General features: G+C 37.5%; 1 protein-coding gene across 2 annotated transcripts in view; it reads right to left on the bottom strand.

The window, feature by feature from the left end:
- Positions 1-3176: 3176 nt before the first annotated feature.
- Positions 3177-17309, bottom strand: part of cyp7b1 (cytochrome P450 family 7 subfamily B member 1) — a 67305-nt gene continuing 53172 nt past the window's right edge. For both annotated transcript variants that reach the window (XM_088918052.1, XM_088918053.1), the window contains exons 3-6: positions 13782-14381; positions 13123-13329; positions 7063-7241; positions 3177-6044 (exon numbers count right to left, since the gene is read on the bottom strand). In XM_088918052.1, coding sequence (XP_088774178.1) covers positions 5751-6044; positions 7063-7241; positions 13123-13329; positions 13782-14381 — 1280 coding nt within the window. In that variant the 3' untranslated portion in view covers positions 3177-5750. The remainder of the gene's footprint in view (positions 6045-7062; positions 7242-13122; positions 13330-13781; positions 14382-17309) is intronic.

Here is a 17309-nt window from a genome sequence, read left to right as displayed (position 1 = left end):
AGGATTTGTGCCAGTGGCTGGAAGGTTGCTGGTTCGTATCCCGTGGCCAGCAGAAGAATCCTACTCTGTTGGGCTCCTGAGCAAGGCCCTTAACCCCAACTGCTCCAAGGGTGCCGTATAAATGGCTGACCCTGCGCTCTGACCCCAAGCTTCTCTCTCCCTGTCTGTGTGTCTCATAGAGAGCAAGTTGGGGTATGTGAAAAAGACAAAATTCCTAATACAAGAAATTGTATATGGCCAATAAAGTGATCAGTTCTGATGATTGATGGGATCTCTCTAGAACCCATCAACCCACTTTCAGGACACCAAGGAAACAACATCTACTTTATTTATATGTTTGAGGCTGGACTAAGTCAACTCAGTGCAGTTTCCACCCAAACATAGTCCATCAACATTAAGGCAGGATCTGAGAGACTGGGGTCAGAGCACCTTACTGAGATCAATGGGGAGGCCCAGGTGTGAAGGTCTGGCACGGTGAAGGTCTTTTCACCACTGAACACTTGCAGTGATTGATGGTAAACTGAAGGCATGGTGCTACGTTGATCAAGACCTAAGATCTCATTGCTGCTCTTTCTGCAGGCTCATCATCAGATGACAACATTCCAGCAGGACAACACACTTCCTCACGCTGCTTGTGTAACAACATCTCTTACGAGATGACAATTAATGAATGACCTACTCACGAGACCCCAGCCCCGTGCTGAACACTAGTGAAATGAGCTAGGATACTATGCAGCACTTAGGGCTCAGAGACCAGTGAACAGGCACAATTTTGACCTGGCTTTATGAGAGGAATGGGAAAGAATCCCACAAGACAGTAACTGCATGTGAAGCCTGGAGCAAAACATGCATTGAAGATTCACAGGCTGTATTGGTTTTAATGGCGGCCACACACGTTACCCCTGTGACTTTAAGGAAAGCCCCATGTCAATCAATTCTGCTGATGATTAATAACAATCAGCAGACTGAAGGTCTACTGTATGTTAAGATAACCATTGTATATAATGTCTGCAATAAAATGTCACTGTACCTAAGTAAAAAAAGATTGTCATTTTCCAGATAATTCTGTCATTTTGTTGCAATTGTGATGTTTCCTTTGATGCTTAGTACACATACAAATTATTATTGAGATCAGTCAAGTGAAATAAATAATTTCATGATGCAAGATGACAAACTTTAAAAGGCCAAGGATGTAAAGCAGAGATCTGAAGTAATCCAGTTGTTGAAGATATCTGCAATATGTTTCTTCTGATGCCCACTACAGTATATTTTCCATTCTTTCTGCCTCTCACCCAGCTGTTCCTAATCACAAACATTATTGAAATTAGATACACATGTAAATATAACACAAACATTTCCATTTGCTTTTGTCTGACGCATCTTGCCCATTACCTCCGTCTTACAACGACCTCTTGCTTATCTCCTCTCTCTGAATGGGGTTCAGGCCTGCTTGTCCTATGGCCGGGAGGCAGCCCCTGAACAAAGCAGGTTGAGTTCAAACATTCACAGAGCATCTGATTCTTGGATATTGTTGTCCCTTGTGAACGAATCCAATGAAACTTCTGCTGAAAGTGTAAGAAGTGCTGTCACCTCCTTCTGAAATCTAGACAGTGCAGACGTTTGCCATGGCAGGCAGCTGCTGCTGTGGAACAGGTAACTGCAGTCTGTGGTGCTGTGTGGGCTTGGAGCCCATGAACGACTGTGACTGAACCCTGACAGTGAAGGGAGAGCCACAAAAGGCAAATTGTTCATGCTGGTACACTTATATTTCCCTGTCCATTACTATTATTATTGTAATAGGAGTGTTTGTTTTTTCATTAAAACCTTACCTTGTTATTCCACACAAAGTCCCTTCAAAGATGCAACTTGCCTTTACCAAAGCTCTTGAATATTCAGATCAAGTACCCTCATAATATTCACTGTTTAAGACTGAAAGTGTTCTGTTCTTTTAGTGTGTTAGTGCATCATATTCCCATAAACAGTGAATTGTACCTGGTTGCCCTTCTCTGACTTGTTTCTAGAGCAGTAATATAATTACTGTAAGATCACCAAAACTGTACAATCTTAAAAACACTGCAAATTAATCCTGCCATACAACATTAGTAAAGGTACAAAAACGTTTATTATTGTTTCTTTAATAATAAAACAATCAGAAAAGAGCCAGTTTTTTAGATTTTATTAAAAACACAAAAAATAATATTTGTATTAATAATGAGCACAACAGGCAAAGAAACATAATCAGAAACCTTTTCAAGGCTTAGAGATGTATGGCACACAAACTTTACTGCAACTACCTCACTTGAATACAATTATATTTTCAAATGAAAAACAATTTGCCCCTTTAATGAAAGGGCCTAAACATGAATTATCTCTCTGGAAACTTCTAGAATTGTACTGTATAGTACTGGTTGTGTAAAGTTCTTATGTACAACCTACTGACAAACTTATTGATATCATTTCAATAAACATACATTTAAAATAATGTGGTCCAAGGGCTCCTTTTCTCTTTCTGTTGCTATTTTGTATTCTGTTTGTCTGCTGCTTATCTCATTGGGACCACATCAACCTCCAGTCTCTAATCCACAATCCCTTTCAAAGATCTGCCATATTTCTAACTTTCAATCACCAGTTAAGTTCTAGTTTTAAATTACTTCATCTGAGTATAGCTGTATTACTCTGTCGTTTCCAATACACAGTACCTAAATTATCTGAATCACCAGAGATGAATCATGAAGCAAGAAGGATGAAATAATTTCCTCAGAATGATATTAGAATGTAAATATTGCCAGCAATTAATGTTTAGATGCCTGAGCAACAAAAAATGTGAATCCAAGGGATATAATTTCCCAGTATGACTACTTTTATTCCATTTTTGATTAAGGGAATATCTCAAAACACCACGATCTAGGAGTATATTATCATATTACACTCTCTAATTGGAGTTTAAACTTGCTTAGAGAACAGACTGAAGTCAATTAAGAGAGATGTAATAATAGCCTGATGCCTGAGCAACAAAAATGTGAATCCAAGGGATATAATTTCCCAGTATGACTACTTTTATTCCATTTTTGATTAAGGGAATACCTCAAAACACCACGATCTAGGAGTATATTATCATATTACACTCTCTAATTGGAGTTTAAACTTGCTTAGAGAACAGACTGAAGTCAATTAAGAGAGATGTAATAATAGCCTTTATTTTCATATAGTGCCTTTCCTGCTATATCATCTCACAATGCTGATTTTGTGTTGTACATTTATTTACTGTAATACATTATGTACTGTAATACATCCATGTTTTCCTACTAGTAAGCTTTTGGAAATTAAGTGTAATAAAATGTGTCTGCACAACCCTTGTAAACAACGGAAAACTATCCTTGGGCATCAGAAATTTAAATAACAAATCATTTATCCATGTTAAACAGTTATGTACAATAGCTCAGGTGTAATGACTCCTATTTCTTACTTCCTAAAATCCAATGATGTCTCTCTAAATGACAAAGCATACAGAGCAGGAAGCAGCTCTGTTACGCTGAATTCTTATCTTCATTTCAACATTGTAATTAGAAACGTTTATTAATATTGTATTCCATATTTCTATGTTGGTATTTCAGACTATGGTAACCAAAACCTTCTCAAATTATAAGAAGAAATACAAGGTCTATATAATTTGAAATTAGGTAATGCTTCTGATTATGTTATATATTATTATATTACATTGTGCCACTTTGCTTTCTTTGTTATCTGCACCTTTAACTTTCAATTTATATAGACAAGAAAGCTCTAGTACACATAGTTACACATTATGAAAACAAAGATTTTTGTCCCGAGGTTTTTAACAATTTACTGTAATTGATGGAGAGCTTGATTTTGTAAATTGTTAAAAAACTTGGATTTGGAGTTGATAACAACTTGGGCTAAAATACAAGGTAAACGCTCCTGAAATTGTTTTACAATTTGCTTTCATCTGGTTGTAATTCAAAATGCAAACAGCTTGACAACTGTCTTTTAGAGATTCACAGGCAGGCAGGCAGATCATAAATAAAACAAAGATAAATATCTCCAATCATAAACCACGAAACATCTCTTTCAGGATATCAGAGGTTTTCAGGACCTTGTTTAATTTTGAAGATTAAATGCATGTTATGGGTAATAAACAGCGAAACTCAGTGAAATACCCAAAGAAACAGCCCCTGCAATATTATGAAAGACATAAAATCAGACCCGGGTAATCAGAGAACAAAACTGGTCATAAATTTTAGCCCCTTCTTTTTAATCCGACAACGTTACAGATTTTTGCTTTGTTTTTGCTACAGTATGTCCCTTACAAGAGAGTTTCTCTGCAGTTGATTAATTTATTCTATAAGGCTGTAAAGACATTACAACAAAAATGAGACACTCCAGAGTACCTTAACCTGAAACTCCTTTGTTTCGGCATCCATGCAGGATGCTCATAGACACAACTGCTCTTTGCTCATACTCACTGGAGGAGTGCTGAGCGTGATGGTGTGGGCCAGAGTGAGGCAGCTGGATTTAGCCCAAGGATCAACAAGCTTTTGGGGCCTTTAAAATTCAAGGGTAAAACATTCACGAGTGCCTCTCAGGATGCAGCTCTAGTTATTCCACTCAAATAAATGCATCTGGAGAGGGAACAAATTAAACCTTAGTCCTGATGCTAAAGGACTACAGATGTTTTATTAGTCCCATTATTTTTTTTATTTTCTCATAACAGGAAAAACTCATTCAAAAAACATCACCTTCCAAGTTCTAGGAAGATATACAATCAAATATCTATTAACTGGCACTGCTGTGTTTGACTGTAGATGTTACATTTACATCTACAGTCTGTGAATGATTTACCCTTGAAATTTAAAGGTCCCCAAAGCTTGTTGATCCTTGGGCTGAATCCAGCTGGATTTTAATTTATTTATTTATGGTCAAACAAAACTTTGTAGCTCCATAAATCAAACCACCAGTTCTGTTGATTATTAGTTTTCTCTGTTTGAAAGAACTAACATTTTTTTAAATGACAAGACGTCAAATATAATTATTACCTTTAATTATATAGGTTTGTCCCTTACAAGAGAGTTTCTCTGCAGATGATCAATTTATTCTATAAGGTTGTAAAGACATTACAACCACAACTCTCTTGTAAGGGACGTACTGTAGCAAAAACAAAGCAAAAATCTGTAACATTGTTGCATTAAAAAGAAGGGGCTAATTATATAGGTTTTTTTAGTCCTGTTGAGTGCTATTTCTTTTTTCGCAATTTGCAATTTGGACCTGACAGTCATACCTTTACATTTAGTTGGATTTCTTTCGGAATGTTTATGACATTCCTGCTGCGGCAGCAGTCATACAATCAGTGTAGATATTAACTCAGACAATCACCAAAATCTCACATAAATTCAATCATTCAAGCATGTTCACCTTAAAGGAAGCCATGTTAGTGAGGCTAAAGGGAATTTCAGACTCCAGAAAAATGATGACTTTTAATTCTAGCATCAGATCATGTATTTTCTCTCTTCAGAATTAAACGGGGCCAAGTGTACTTTCACTCGATAACAAAAATGTTAAGTCTTTCTTTTCCAGTGATGTTTTCTTTGTGGGATAATCAGATGATCGCTTCTTGAGGATTACAATTCCCATCAGACACAGGAGTAATTTGCTGCACCGTTAAACTCCAGATCAGCTGCACAGCTCAGAGTATGCGCATATTGTGTGTTGAAGAATATGTGGCATGCCTCACCTTAACAATTTCTAACCCTGTAACAAAAATGGACGTCAGAGTCAGGTAACAGGATTCCGAGACCCGCGCGACTGTTGTCTAGCTTCACTTGTGCCTCTCCTGGAACTTCTTCAATCTCAAAAAGCAGCAGCAGCAGAGAGAGAAACTGCTTTATTTCGTTCACTGCTAAATACCTGCCAGGACACTTGGTAGCCCCAGAACCAAATGGCATCCAGTAATATTTCAGTCTCTGGCCGTGCTTATAGAAGTTGGTCTTCTCCTTCCCACCTTCAACAAAACGGTCAAACTTGTAGATCTGTTTGGGGGAAGGAAGAAAATCAGTTCAACATATTATGTTGAGGTGCTTCGAACGAGCAATACTGAATAAAATCCATTTCGAAACATGATACATTATTTCCACTCATTTAGAAAGCTTACAAAACTAGGAAACACAAGAATGAATTTCATTAACACAGTATAATTACATTATTGCATTTTAAACCAAGGAAAATGCTAAAAAGCACTGTACAAATTGAATTTAAATTGTTCATAAGAGAAATTAGACATATATCTAAATATATAATGGGCATGCAACTCCTCTTAACTTTTTAAAATGACAGTATTTCTATTGCTCTAGCTAGTTGTTGGTGCTTGAAAGTTTATAGGAAGCCGGGAATAAGAATGATCTGAAATCATTTGCATGCAGGTGGTAACCCTCTGAAGCCACATTAAAGCCGAGCCAGGGTGGATTAATTTCTAGTCTTTGATATTCATTAACTGTGGCTTCAGAAAAATACAAGGAGATGACACAATTACCCTCAGAGCTTCACTGCAGTTCAATAGACCTACGATTTCAAGTTCACACTGCCATACCAAATGATCAGAAAGTCTTGGGGAAGGAATGTAAATTTCACGCAGCAATGAACAGTGCTCTGATTTCAGCAGATTTATTTAGTCCTGTTTTTAATGATGGTTTGGGGGGAAAAAAATCCTTCGTGATCAAACTAAAATGCCATTTAAATGCATCCTTTCTGGGCTCCTCAACCAGCCCATTTGCTTAACATTGGGAAAAAAAAAGGTTTCAAGGGGAAAAAAGTTTCAAGGGAAAGAAATAGTGTGTTTAGGGAACTAAACAACAGCCACTGTAATCCAGATATTTTGTTTTATTCAAGGTTCAAATGATGTGAACTAAAAGACCATTCTATTGTGCTGGAAGAGTAAAATTTAGTTCCAAAAGGAAGAGATACTGTATGATTTGGTTATTTTGCCTAGAACAAGCAGTGAGAGGTGACTGATGCACACAACTGAAAACACACACTGAATGCTGCTCCTACCTCTGGATCCTCAAAGATCTCTGGATCCATGTGCATGCTCTGGGGATAGAGCGCTATGATATCTCCCTTCCTCACGCCAACGGACCAGTCTTTGTCAAACTCCAGAAAAAAGTCCTCCTGGGCAATACGGATGTTCATAGAGGCTGAAGACAGCCGCAAACTCTCATTTATCGCGCTTCCTAAATTGGGGGAAAAGTACATCAGTGATTTGGATTACGAGTTGCTAAACATTTCTAGCCAATGACACAAAATACTAGCTCACTGTCTTTTCGCAAGTTTTCCGAGGGAGGCTGCCAGGGCTGTGAATACCTGCCTCTGCCACCAGAATGTGTGCTAACCCATAAATCAAGAATCCGTGTCATTAAGTAAACGTGAGCAACAATAAACAGCAACTATAAATTAATTCATACAAAGCATGTTATGATTTAGTTCAAGTAGGGAGCTGTGTCAGCATGCGTAGGCTGCAAAGGAACAGGTAAAGATTTATTCCATTCTGAAAGTGTTCACACCTGAAGAAGGCTCCATGGCTGAAACATTGTGTCTCCTATCTTTTCAGCATGTTATGATTTATCCAACATTTGGTTAAAAAGAAAAAAAAAATCTAAATACAGAATCCAAACTGCATTCACCAAAAAGACAAATATATTCAATGCAATATAGGTTTTCATTTAGATATTCTAATCTTATTGCTCTCTGTGCAAGCAATACATACTGTACCTGCATTCAAATTTATTTACTTTAAAAAAAACTACTATATACCACTTACTGTGACTTATGTGCCCACTCTTTAGTCTTGGACTATTTAAATAGCTACCAGATAAGCAGTACATTTAACAGTACTGTATACTGATATAAAACATACAGTACAGTAATTAATGCTTAATGCTTTAATTTGTAAAAGAATCAATTTTAAAGCTCCCTTTTTCAAATAAAATTAGCTTGTAATTTAGGAGACCGATGATGCACAATTAAAATACTTATTTCTTCATCTATGTTTTCAATCATTTTCATTCATTGTTAATACCTGCATTGCTAAAGATTTCCCACATTGAAGATTCCAGTTAAGACATCGGGAACTCTCTAGAACCTTTAGTTAAAGAGGAACTGCAGTCCCAATTTCTCAGACTGGTTATTACATCTTGGTAACAAACTAAATTTGATGGTATCACAAAAAGTTTTCAAATTCCAAATTAAGCACAAAATCCTGAATTTTGTGAAAGTACTGTATAGTCTCCATGACAAGTGTTTGTGAGAATTGTGACGTGAAGCTGCCCTTCCTGCTCACTAGTCACTGTAATTACTAATGTAATGAGTTGTACCACTGAATAAGTACAGGTTGTGCAGCAGATATTTCACCGCAGAAATGTTCCAACATGATCTGCATCCAGTGTTAACAAGTTGTATTTGTCGGCAAGACCGTCTCAAAGTTGAGAGCAATATTTCTATTGGATTAAAAGAGATGTGTTCACAAACCGGCTTGTTTACTATGTATTAGGGCTGCTTCACCACATCCGAAGTTTTGATGCCTTGGTCTAAACCACAGACAAAGACAGCAATATGGTGCTACGCATATCAGGAAATTTAGTCTATTTTGTGACATGAATCATTATGGCTTGAAACGCAATCATCAACTCTGATTCTTTCTGACCCAAAAATATAAAAATAGGGTTGCAGTTCCTCGCAGTTTTTCTGTATTTGTATAGGACTTTATGACTAACCAGTATTAATACTTATAAAAATCATTAAATTGTGTTATCCTGTTTCACACTGCTTGTTTGAATTGGATTACTTGTGTTTCAATCAACAATTAATTTTCTGGAGTAAAAAATAACCCTGAGCATAATCTCACGTGATTAGATGCATTTACATGATGCTAAAGTCTGCTATCAGTACACATTCCTAATCAGTCATTAAATGAAGGTAGGAACAATATAATCCCACACATAGCTCCAACCATACAAGACATTAGCCACTGAGAAATTATTCAATTAAATCTGTAGATACTGTTTATCCCTCTCCCGTGCCAAAATATGCGCAAAGCCATGATTTTACCATCTATAAGCCAGATAAGGCAACGCCAATCTACTAAACAGTGCTCACAAATAAACAAAAGAACAAGGGTATTAACCTAGGAAGATCAACAAAAATAGGACCTTAAAGCAATTTTATAGAAACACTCCCAAACATAGTCTTTCCTTTGATTAAATCAGACTAGAGTGTATAATAAAATACACAAATTATCTTGGTTCGAAGAATGCAGGAACCAAAAAGTAAATGACGAACGGAAATCCACAGCCAGGTCTGTGCATTAATCCAAGTATCACCCTAGGTTTATAAGCACCCAGCCCAGTGTCCTTGGTTTCCCTGTGGCCTTCACCTTGTGCTCCCTGCACAGTGAATTTTATGGTTAATTTCCGGCAATTTATCCTGGCAGTTTCAGAAGAAATTCCTACGGGAATAATGTGCATAATTTGCATAAATCATTCTGATAGAATGCATATCAGCATGTAGCTCCTGTCTAGAGCTGCAACATTTACTTTGTAATCAAAACTGACTTTTTTTTTTTCCACCAGCACATCTAGAAGCTGTGTTATGCTGCTTGATTCTTTCTCATCAGTCCTGTGGGGTGGGGGTGGGGAGAAAAAAAACACACCAAAAAGAGGGAAGACATAAAAATCGTTAAGAAACCGTCTTTAAACAGGTGACGACTGATCGCTGTGCTAATCGCTAGAACTGGATCCAGGAAGGTGCAGGATGGCCCAACAGACACTGTGCCACCAGCCATGGTTCTCTTTTATCTATCAGCATAAACACACATAATATAAAGAAAACAACAACTGTTCTCTCCGTGAAAATTAAATCTACTGGGGTGTGCAAAGAAAACAAAGTGGCATTCAGCACACTCTCGCATGAGGCTTTTCCTTAAGCGTGCATTTGTCTAAAGAAATGAGGCTGCGGTCAGCTTTGTGTGTCCAGCGCAGTGATCTAATGTGACGTACAGTAAGTCTGTGCATATTCTTTTCGACTGCCTTCGTTACTATAATCAGGAAGAGTCAAATCGGTTTTGTTGGTGACGAAGCTAGGGAAAAAAAAAAAAGGAACCTTTTGCAGAACGCGGCCCGGCGCGGCGCATAGCCACGAGGCACCTGACACGATAAATTTCAATTGGCAGAAACTTTGCTGCGTGCTGGAAAAACAAACGGACAAAAACAGGACCAAACCCCATCCATGCGCCAGCCACAGGAACACGCACGGCTACAAAGAGGAAAAAAAAAACTGAGGACCCTGCCATGTGAAATAAATATGGTAGGTGACACGTTAAACTTTGCTTCATTCCAAGCAAATCAATTGCACAAATAAAAAGAAAATCCCCAAAGTGCAATTATGAGCAGGGTTTCCTCCAGCAGCACAATAAACATGGCTGCATCCTATTGGTTGACATCCTTTCTTGCTGCATGGCAGAGTCTGATGCAGTATCACAGATGACAATTGGGCAAGCATCTCTTATGCAGAAGTTAATCACAATAATAGAGCACAAAGTGTAGCTTCACGGTTGGACCATAAATGACAAATCTGTTTTACCATCCAGTACCAGCTACATGTGGGAGGTGAAGTTAACACAGGCTTTGAGCATTCCTGATGATAATTATTCAACGACAGAAGTCACATTATGTTCATCTGCACTGGGAAAATACAGTGTGGTAGAATTGTTTTTCTTCCTTAAATGAAGATTTTTTTTAACAGAATGAACACGTGGCTTCCACGCACAAGCACGCAGATTCACATGTTATGAAATTGCCTATTTTTTCTTTCGTGTATCTCATGTTGGAGGAGCTGTTCCGTGTATCTGGCAGGCTAGGTTGCTAACATGGGAGGTCTTCCATTATGTACCAAGAGGTACAGTAAATTATCCAGTGCAGTAAAGCAACATCTGTTTCCATGCAAGTGCCGAGCAAACAAGGCATTTTAAGGAATACCAAGGGATAAGCAAATAAACAGCCCTGATTCATCTCCCTCTTCCACGTAAGAATCAGATGCTCAGCTGCGATTTCCATGCATTAATAGCACAACCTTTTGATACTGCTTAGCCAGGGAGGTTCAATGCAACACTCAGTACCCATCTGTCTGAACTCTGTAATAATTTATTTTTCATTGACCTCCCAATAATACAAATTAATGTGGGTCAAACATCCCGTGAAATAAAAAAGATATTACTATAACGAAAAATGGACACAACGATGGCTCGATGGTTAGTCAAAATGTTGAAACATTTTTAACATGAACGGAAAATGTACAACAACTACTAGACGTTCTTGTAGATTTTCAAACACAAAGAAGAAATATTTTACAATTATATAAGGACAACAACAACAGCCATATGGGCACTGTTGTTATATTATTTTCATTTTCAGCATGATTCCAAGTAACGATTCGGAAAAAATAGCTGTGTTGCTTATAATATTTTCAATGGGTATTACAGCTTTTTGATGGAGCTAAACTAGGATTTCAAAATATTAAGTCTAAACATTAAAAGTTGGTGACACTACGACATGATTAGGGAACGCACTGGCCCACTGGATCACACTGTTCTGATAAAATGCACATCTTAAACAAAACAGTGAGAGCCGGGGGGTGGGGTGGTGGCACTGATTCATCATGATACACACAGGAGGCTGCCAGAGTTCCTGGGGTAAAGCAAGTCTGCACTCAAAGTCAGTCCTGGTGCCTTTGTCTGCAGTCATACAGCAGCACCACAACTGTCTGCTAGGCCTTTACTTTTTGCACAGCTTTGGAGCATATTTACTACATACGCACATCTGTATACAGCATTTTTGAAGATTATGTGTTGATTAGAACTAAAATTAGATGATAAAATAAGACGAAAACAAATTATTTGAAAGTAGCCAAGTCTGGGTAGGGGGAAAAAAAAAGAAAGTGAGGGAAACACAACAGACAGGCCAATATCAGCAGAGCCAAAGAGCAAAATCGAAGCAAACTTTGTAAGGCCTATCTGAGTCAAAGCTGAAGTCATGTCGATCCACTTTAGTGTTTCTCGACTTTTCTCGATACACTAATAAATATTTCATCTTTAATTCCAGTTTGTTCCCCTCTGCTTTCGTGCCTCCAAGCAGTTGTCTTCAGATTTCTACTGAGTAAATGTGCTCTAATGAGAAGAGGAGCTGCCCAGGCAAAGCGTAGCGACTCGAGCAGGGCCCGCCACCATCTCGGTGATAGGCAGGCAAATTGACTTAAAATGAAAAGTCTTGTCAGATGAAGCACAACATGGTAGCCCAATGCCCAGCTGTCAATCACCACCCACAACAGGGAACTCTGAGAAATGAAAAGGTCACTATAATCATTTAGAAATATTAATGTAAAAAATTTACTATTATTTTTCAACAGAAATTAAGGAGAGATGGTTTTTATAACAAAGAATCACATATGTTAAGCTATTAAGGCAACATTTTATATGTTAATATATGAGTATAGAATCCTCATATATTGTCTGGGTACATTTTAAAATCTGGTGCACTTGATATGAAGATCTTTTCTATCATCCAATCAAATTCTGTAATTCGTGTTGCACCTTCATGACAAATGAAGTACACAGCCCCAAAAAATTGTTTAAAATGAAAACCGACCCACTCTCCAGAACTGTACTATTTTATACATATTTAACTGCATCCTAACTGCATCCTACTTTATTTCTGCTTAAAAAGAACATTTTGACTTCTGACTTCAAACATGTTTTTTTTTTGTCCTTCTAAAATAAATTGAGGTCGATTAACACATTCGCTCCCAGACTGGCTGGGCTCGGTGGTCATCTGCTTCCCATTTTCATCTCCCACACAAACAAGGGATCACGCAACTCAAATAACACAAACGGGCAGTTTTCTAACTTGCGGAGAACTAGCGATTCTGCGAGGCGCACAAGCACCCGTGCTGAATAAAATGCAGATTTCCTCCAGCGCTTAGTTCTCTCACCCAAAAATGCACTCAGGCAGGACTGAAAGATTCAGCTCTATCCATCAGGAGGAAATGAAGAGATAAATAAATTACCTAAATAGAGCAGGCTGTCTAATTGTTCTCTGGTGAGGATAATGTCCTGACCATGGCCTGATTCTTCACCTGTCAGCTGGAGAGCACAGAGGATCTCGTCACGCACTGCTGCAAGGGCTTGTGGGTGCCTCACTAGGTAGTACATGGCCCAGAAGGTGGCCGGAATGGTATTTCCAACGGAGGCCCACAAAATGGAAAAATGATGTGCTGGGAGAAATAAGTGAAAAGGAAGATTAATAGCATTTATTACACTGATTAGATTTGCAGTGTGCTAATTAAAAGATGTTAGGACACAGACCCAGCCAAGGATCAGTGAATGCTAATGAGGACCAATAGGCTTCTGAAGTCTAATTTTCTGCTTAATGAGGATGGTTTAAATGTAATGTTTTGTGGGAGGAAAGTGGGGGAGGGGGAGAGAGGGTGAACACAGCTCTATTGCGATCTTTCTCATTATCACCATTAAGCACCTTGTTTTACAACCTCAGCAAAAAAAAAAGAAAAAAATCAATTATCTTAAGGGGTTGTTACAAGTTAAAAAACATTTTATCATTAGTCAATTAATAGGTATGTTAAAAGTCTCAAGGTCACACTCGCCTTACAACATGATAACCGAGCAGCAGAAAAGCAGAGAGATGTTCTTGAACGGAAAGGAACATTACCTGCTTTGTCAACACTGCCAAGTAGTTCGTACTGCTCAAAAAGCTCAGCTCTGACCTTAACGAATTCTGATGATTCTTGCCAGTGTGCCATTCTTTCTGGCAAAAAGATGTTGATCAGGTCTTCACGGATTTTTTGGGTGGCTCCCAGAAATTTAATCGGGATTCCAGCAATCAACAACGGGAACATGGCGTCAAACTTCTCAAATTTTTCTCTGAAGGAAGCCATATCTGCATGCCTACTGGTGTGGCCGGGCTTCCCAAACACAGTCATGAACGTGGCCTCAAACATGATCTTGTTGCAGAAGGAATACATCTTCTCCGTCCTCCACTGGGGTTCCTTACTCAGGTAGTCTTGCCGAAAGAGAAACAGCAGGTTTTTCATCATGTTCTCAGTAAGGGGGCTCAGATTGTCGCCCTGCAGGAGCTGGTAGCCCCTGTGTATGCGCTCGTCTATTCCAGGGAATTTCGGATTCCTGATGGGAGGATAGCCAAATGTCACGGGCGCAACCTGGTCAGAAAAGTCACGGAAATCCAACTGTTTTCCGTGCTTAATGACACTTGGATAAAGGGTAGGGTCCATTATAAAAGTGATGTATTTACCTGAAGAAACAAAGAAAACAAAATCACTGTGTGGGGAATAAACAAGAAATGTAAGTAAGCAAACAAAAAATAGTGGAACCATTACTAATTAATTGAGTGATATAGCAACAAATTGTTCTTACTGATGGGTCATTAAGCATCTATACTGTATATCTGCAGATGAGATGCTTATCATTTTCACTCACACTAATTAATTATATAAATACTGAACTGATCTGACAATAAAGCCATTTTAGACACAGGAAGAATACGATCTTGAAAAACTGACTCATTACACTTCTTGGTAGAGCACAGGTAAAAATGTCTAACGACTGGAAATGATTTTAATATTTAATTTACTGATTACTGTTTTAAGCCTCATTTTGATGAAAAAAAACACCATGGAAATGCTGTAGAGGACGATGCTAAAGAAAATAAATTTGAAAAAAATCACTTAAGGATAAGAGGAATCCAAGGCAATGCTAAAAATATTGAACACAAAGTTGCATATTTATATATACCTTTTTCAAGTGTGGAAAGATTTAAATAAAGTTGCACACACAAGGTACTCAGGGGAAATTTACATACAGTAATGTAAAGCAGCATATTATGGGAGAGTATTAACATCAAATAAAGCATGTGTGGTTTATTGCAACTGACTTGTATAAACCAGCATTTTATGCCAAAAGTGCATATAAACTATGTTAGCAAACTGGGTTTTCATACTAAGTTTAAGGAAAATGTGTTTTTGAAATAGGGGAAATAAAAAACTCTTAAACCCAAGAAGCTGAGTGTAGATTCCTGGTGGAGTAATTCACTGTGTATAAAATGTCAGTGGTAAGGTCTCAAAACATGCTTGGGTTTTTAGAATATGTTCAATACATTAAGTAATAAACACGTGAAAATTCAGCTTCAATGGGTAGCACTTCACTAAAAATTGCTTTAGACCAGAAAAATATTTATTAAGATGCTTGTGCTTTCAAAGGATTTTCATTGAAACATTCTGGTTTATTCACAATAGAAGAAAGCAGCAAACTGTAGACAATCACTTTTGACACTAATCCCCTGTAATTTTTTGTCTGTGTATGTGATTGACAGTTTATAATCCTTTCCAAAGCTCTTGGATGCAGAATAATAGAAGTGTAACAATCATGGATTACATGACAATACAATAATTTATTGTTCTGCAGTGTAACAAGTCTCTTCATTTACCAACACAACCGACACAGTTCATGTCAATTTAATTTAAACCACTATGAACTGTAATCTAATAGCAATGGCCAGGGACAGTCCGACACCAATTCAAATAATTACTGCCAGGGTACTTTAAAAATCGAACACTAATATGTATAACTGTAGAAAACGTGGTAGGAATGCCCACTTTATTTACGACAATGTCCGTGACAAAGGATCCCCTTAGTATAGCTGTGAAAGATGAAGCAGCTACAACAGAAATCACTTACTGTATGCTGATGGTTAGCAATTTGCATTTGCCTTTTCTTGTGCCATTTTTGGAGATGACTGAACAGCGTACAGATTTGAGAAACTCTAGTGTTTACCTCGAAAGAATTGGTTGATATTCTAGAAAATATCCCACCGTTGTAACAGGGGTTTATTCCTTAGCACTCCTTAACAGTAAGACTGCAAGACTGTACCGAATTATGCATGTCTAAAAACACATATTAATATTGATATGTACCAAATCATCTGTATAATTCTCATCTCAAGAAATTTAAATGATACTTTTCTTTTATTTTATTTTCACTTTTCATTCACTATATGTTTTGGAGCCCTTAAGAATTTAATAGTTATTAAAGGGTGTTCTTTTTCAAATCCTGCCAGGACATGCATTATGTTTCCAGGTACTGTACCTCTTTGAAGAATTTTGGCATGCAAGCATTTTGCAGCATTTATTTTAGTATCAATTTTAGAAAGAAATGCAATGCACGCTTCTTAAAACTGACTCCTTAGCGATGCTGTAAACTGGACCTCTTGTAAAATTTTGGGAGCTCTGAATCTACTCCTTGAGGTGCAATGTGTCATTGTATGTTCTCGAATTCCCTCTTTCACATTACATGTTTTCTTACTTTTAGATGCAAGTTCTGAGTTGAAATTCATGTTCAGCATGTTTCTTTCTCAGTCCCTTCAAATGGAGTCATTAATCTCATTCTCAAATGAGAACACAAATTTCTACTTGGGCTCTGTTACATACAGAGCCAGGCTTTCTGTATCTGACGGAACTGAGACTTGGCATCTTAGCATGGCTAATATACCACACACTATAACACAGAAACCTTTTATTTCCACAGTCAGTAAACGCTTACACAATTAAGATGAGAAGGCTCCTCACATTAAAACAGCACATTAACAGTAAAATGTGATGCTGATTAAATGCCAGTGACAATATCAATGTCCTTTAAACCCTTCATAAGCTTACAGCAGGGCCTTTTAGAGCCCATTAATCCAACCAATCATTTTCATGGATATGTATTTAATAAAGAGCGATGCTCCTGAAGAGTAACTTTTTCCCATTTTGATTAAGAAATGAATACATATATATAAAAAACAGAATAAATTATAATAAGAACTGCTCATTTAGCAATAAAAATGACGAGTGTTTTAACAAAGTAACACTTAAAAAGTGTACTTCATTTTGAGCAGCTGAGCACAATTCGTAATAATTCATGAAACCGTAAGTGCTAAAAACCGTGGCTTTTACACAGAAACCTCTCATTATAATGTGAATTGGAAGTAACAACTGATTTAATCTATATCTAAATCAAAGTTATACTGTACATATGAAACACGATATGCATCGGATTTGATATTTCCTACATTTTATTCCAAAAAGATACATACAGTACTGTACATTTACCTTCACCCTCAGATAGAAAAATTGTCCATGATAATATACAGTAACATATGAAACCTGCAGATTCCTAAAGAATT

Source organism: Atractosteus spatula, chromosome 6 (assembly GCF_055471065.1).
Source record: "Atractosteus spatula isolate fAtrSpa1 chromosome 6, fAtrSpa1.hap1, whole genome shotgun sequence".
Lineage (NCBI taxonomy): Eukaryota > Metazoa > Chordata > Actinopteri > Semionotiformes > Lepisosteidae > Atractosteus > Atractosteus spatula.
Note: the sequence above shows the minus strand (reverse complement) of the source record. Positions and strands in the feature narration are given on the sequence as shown.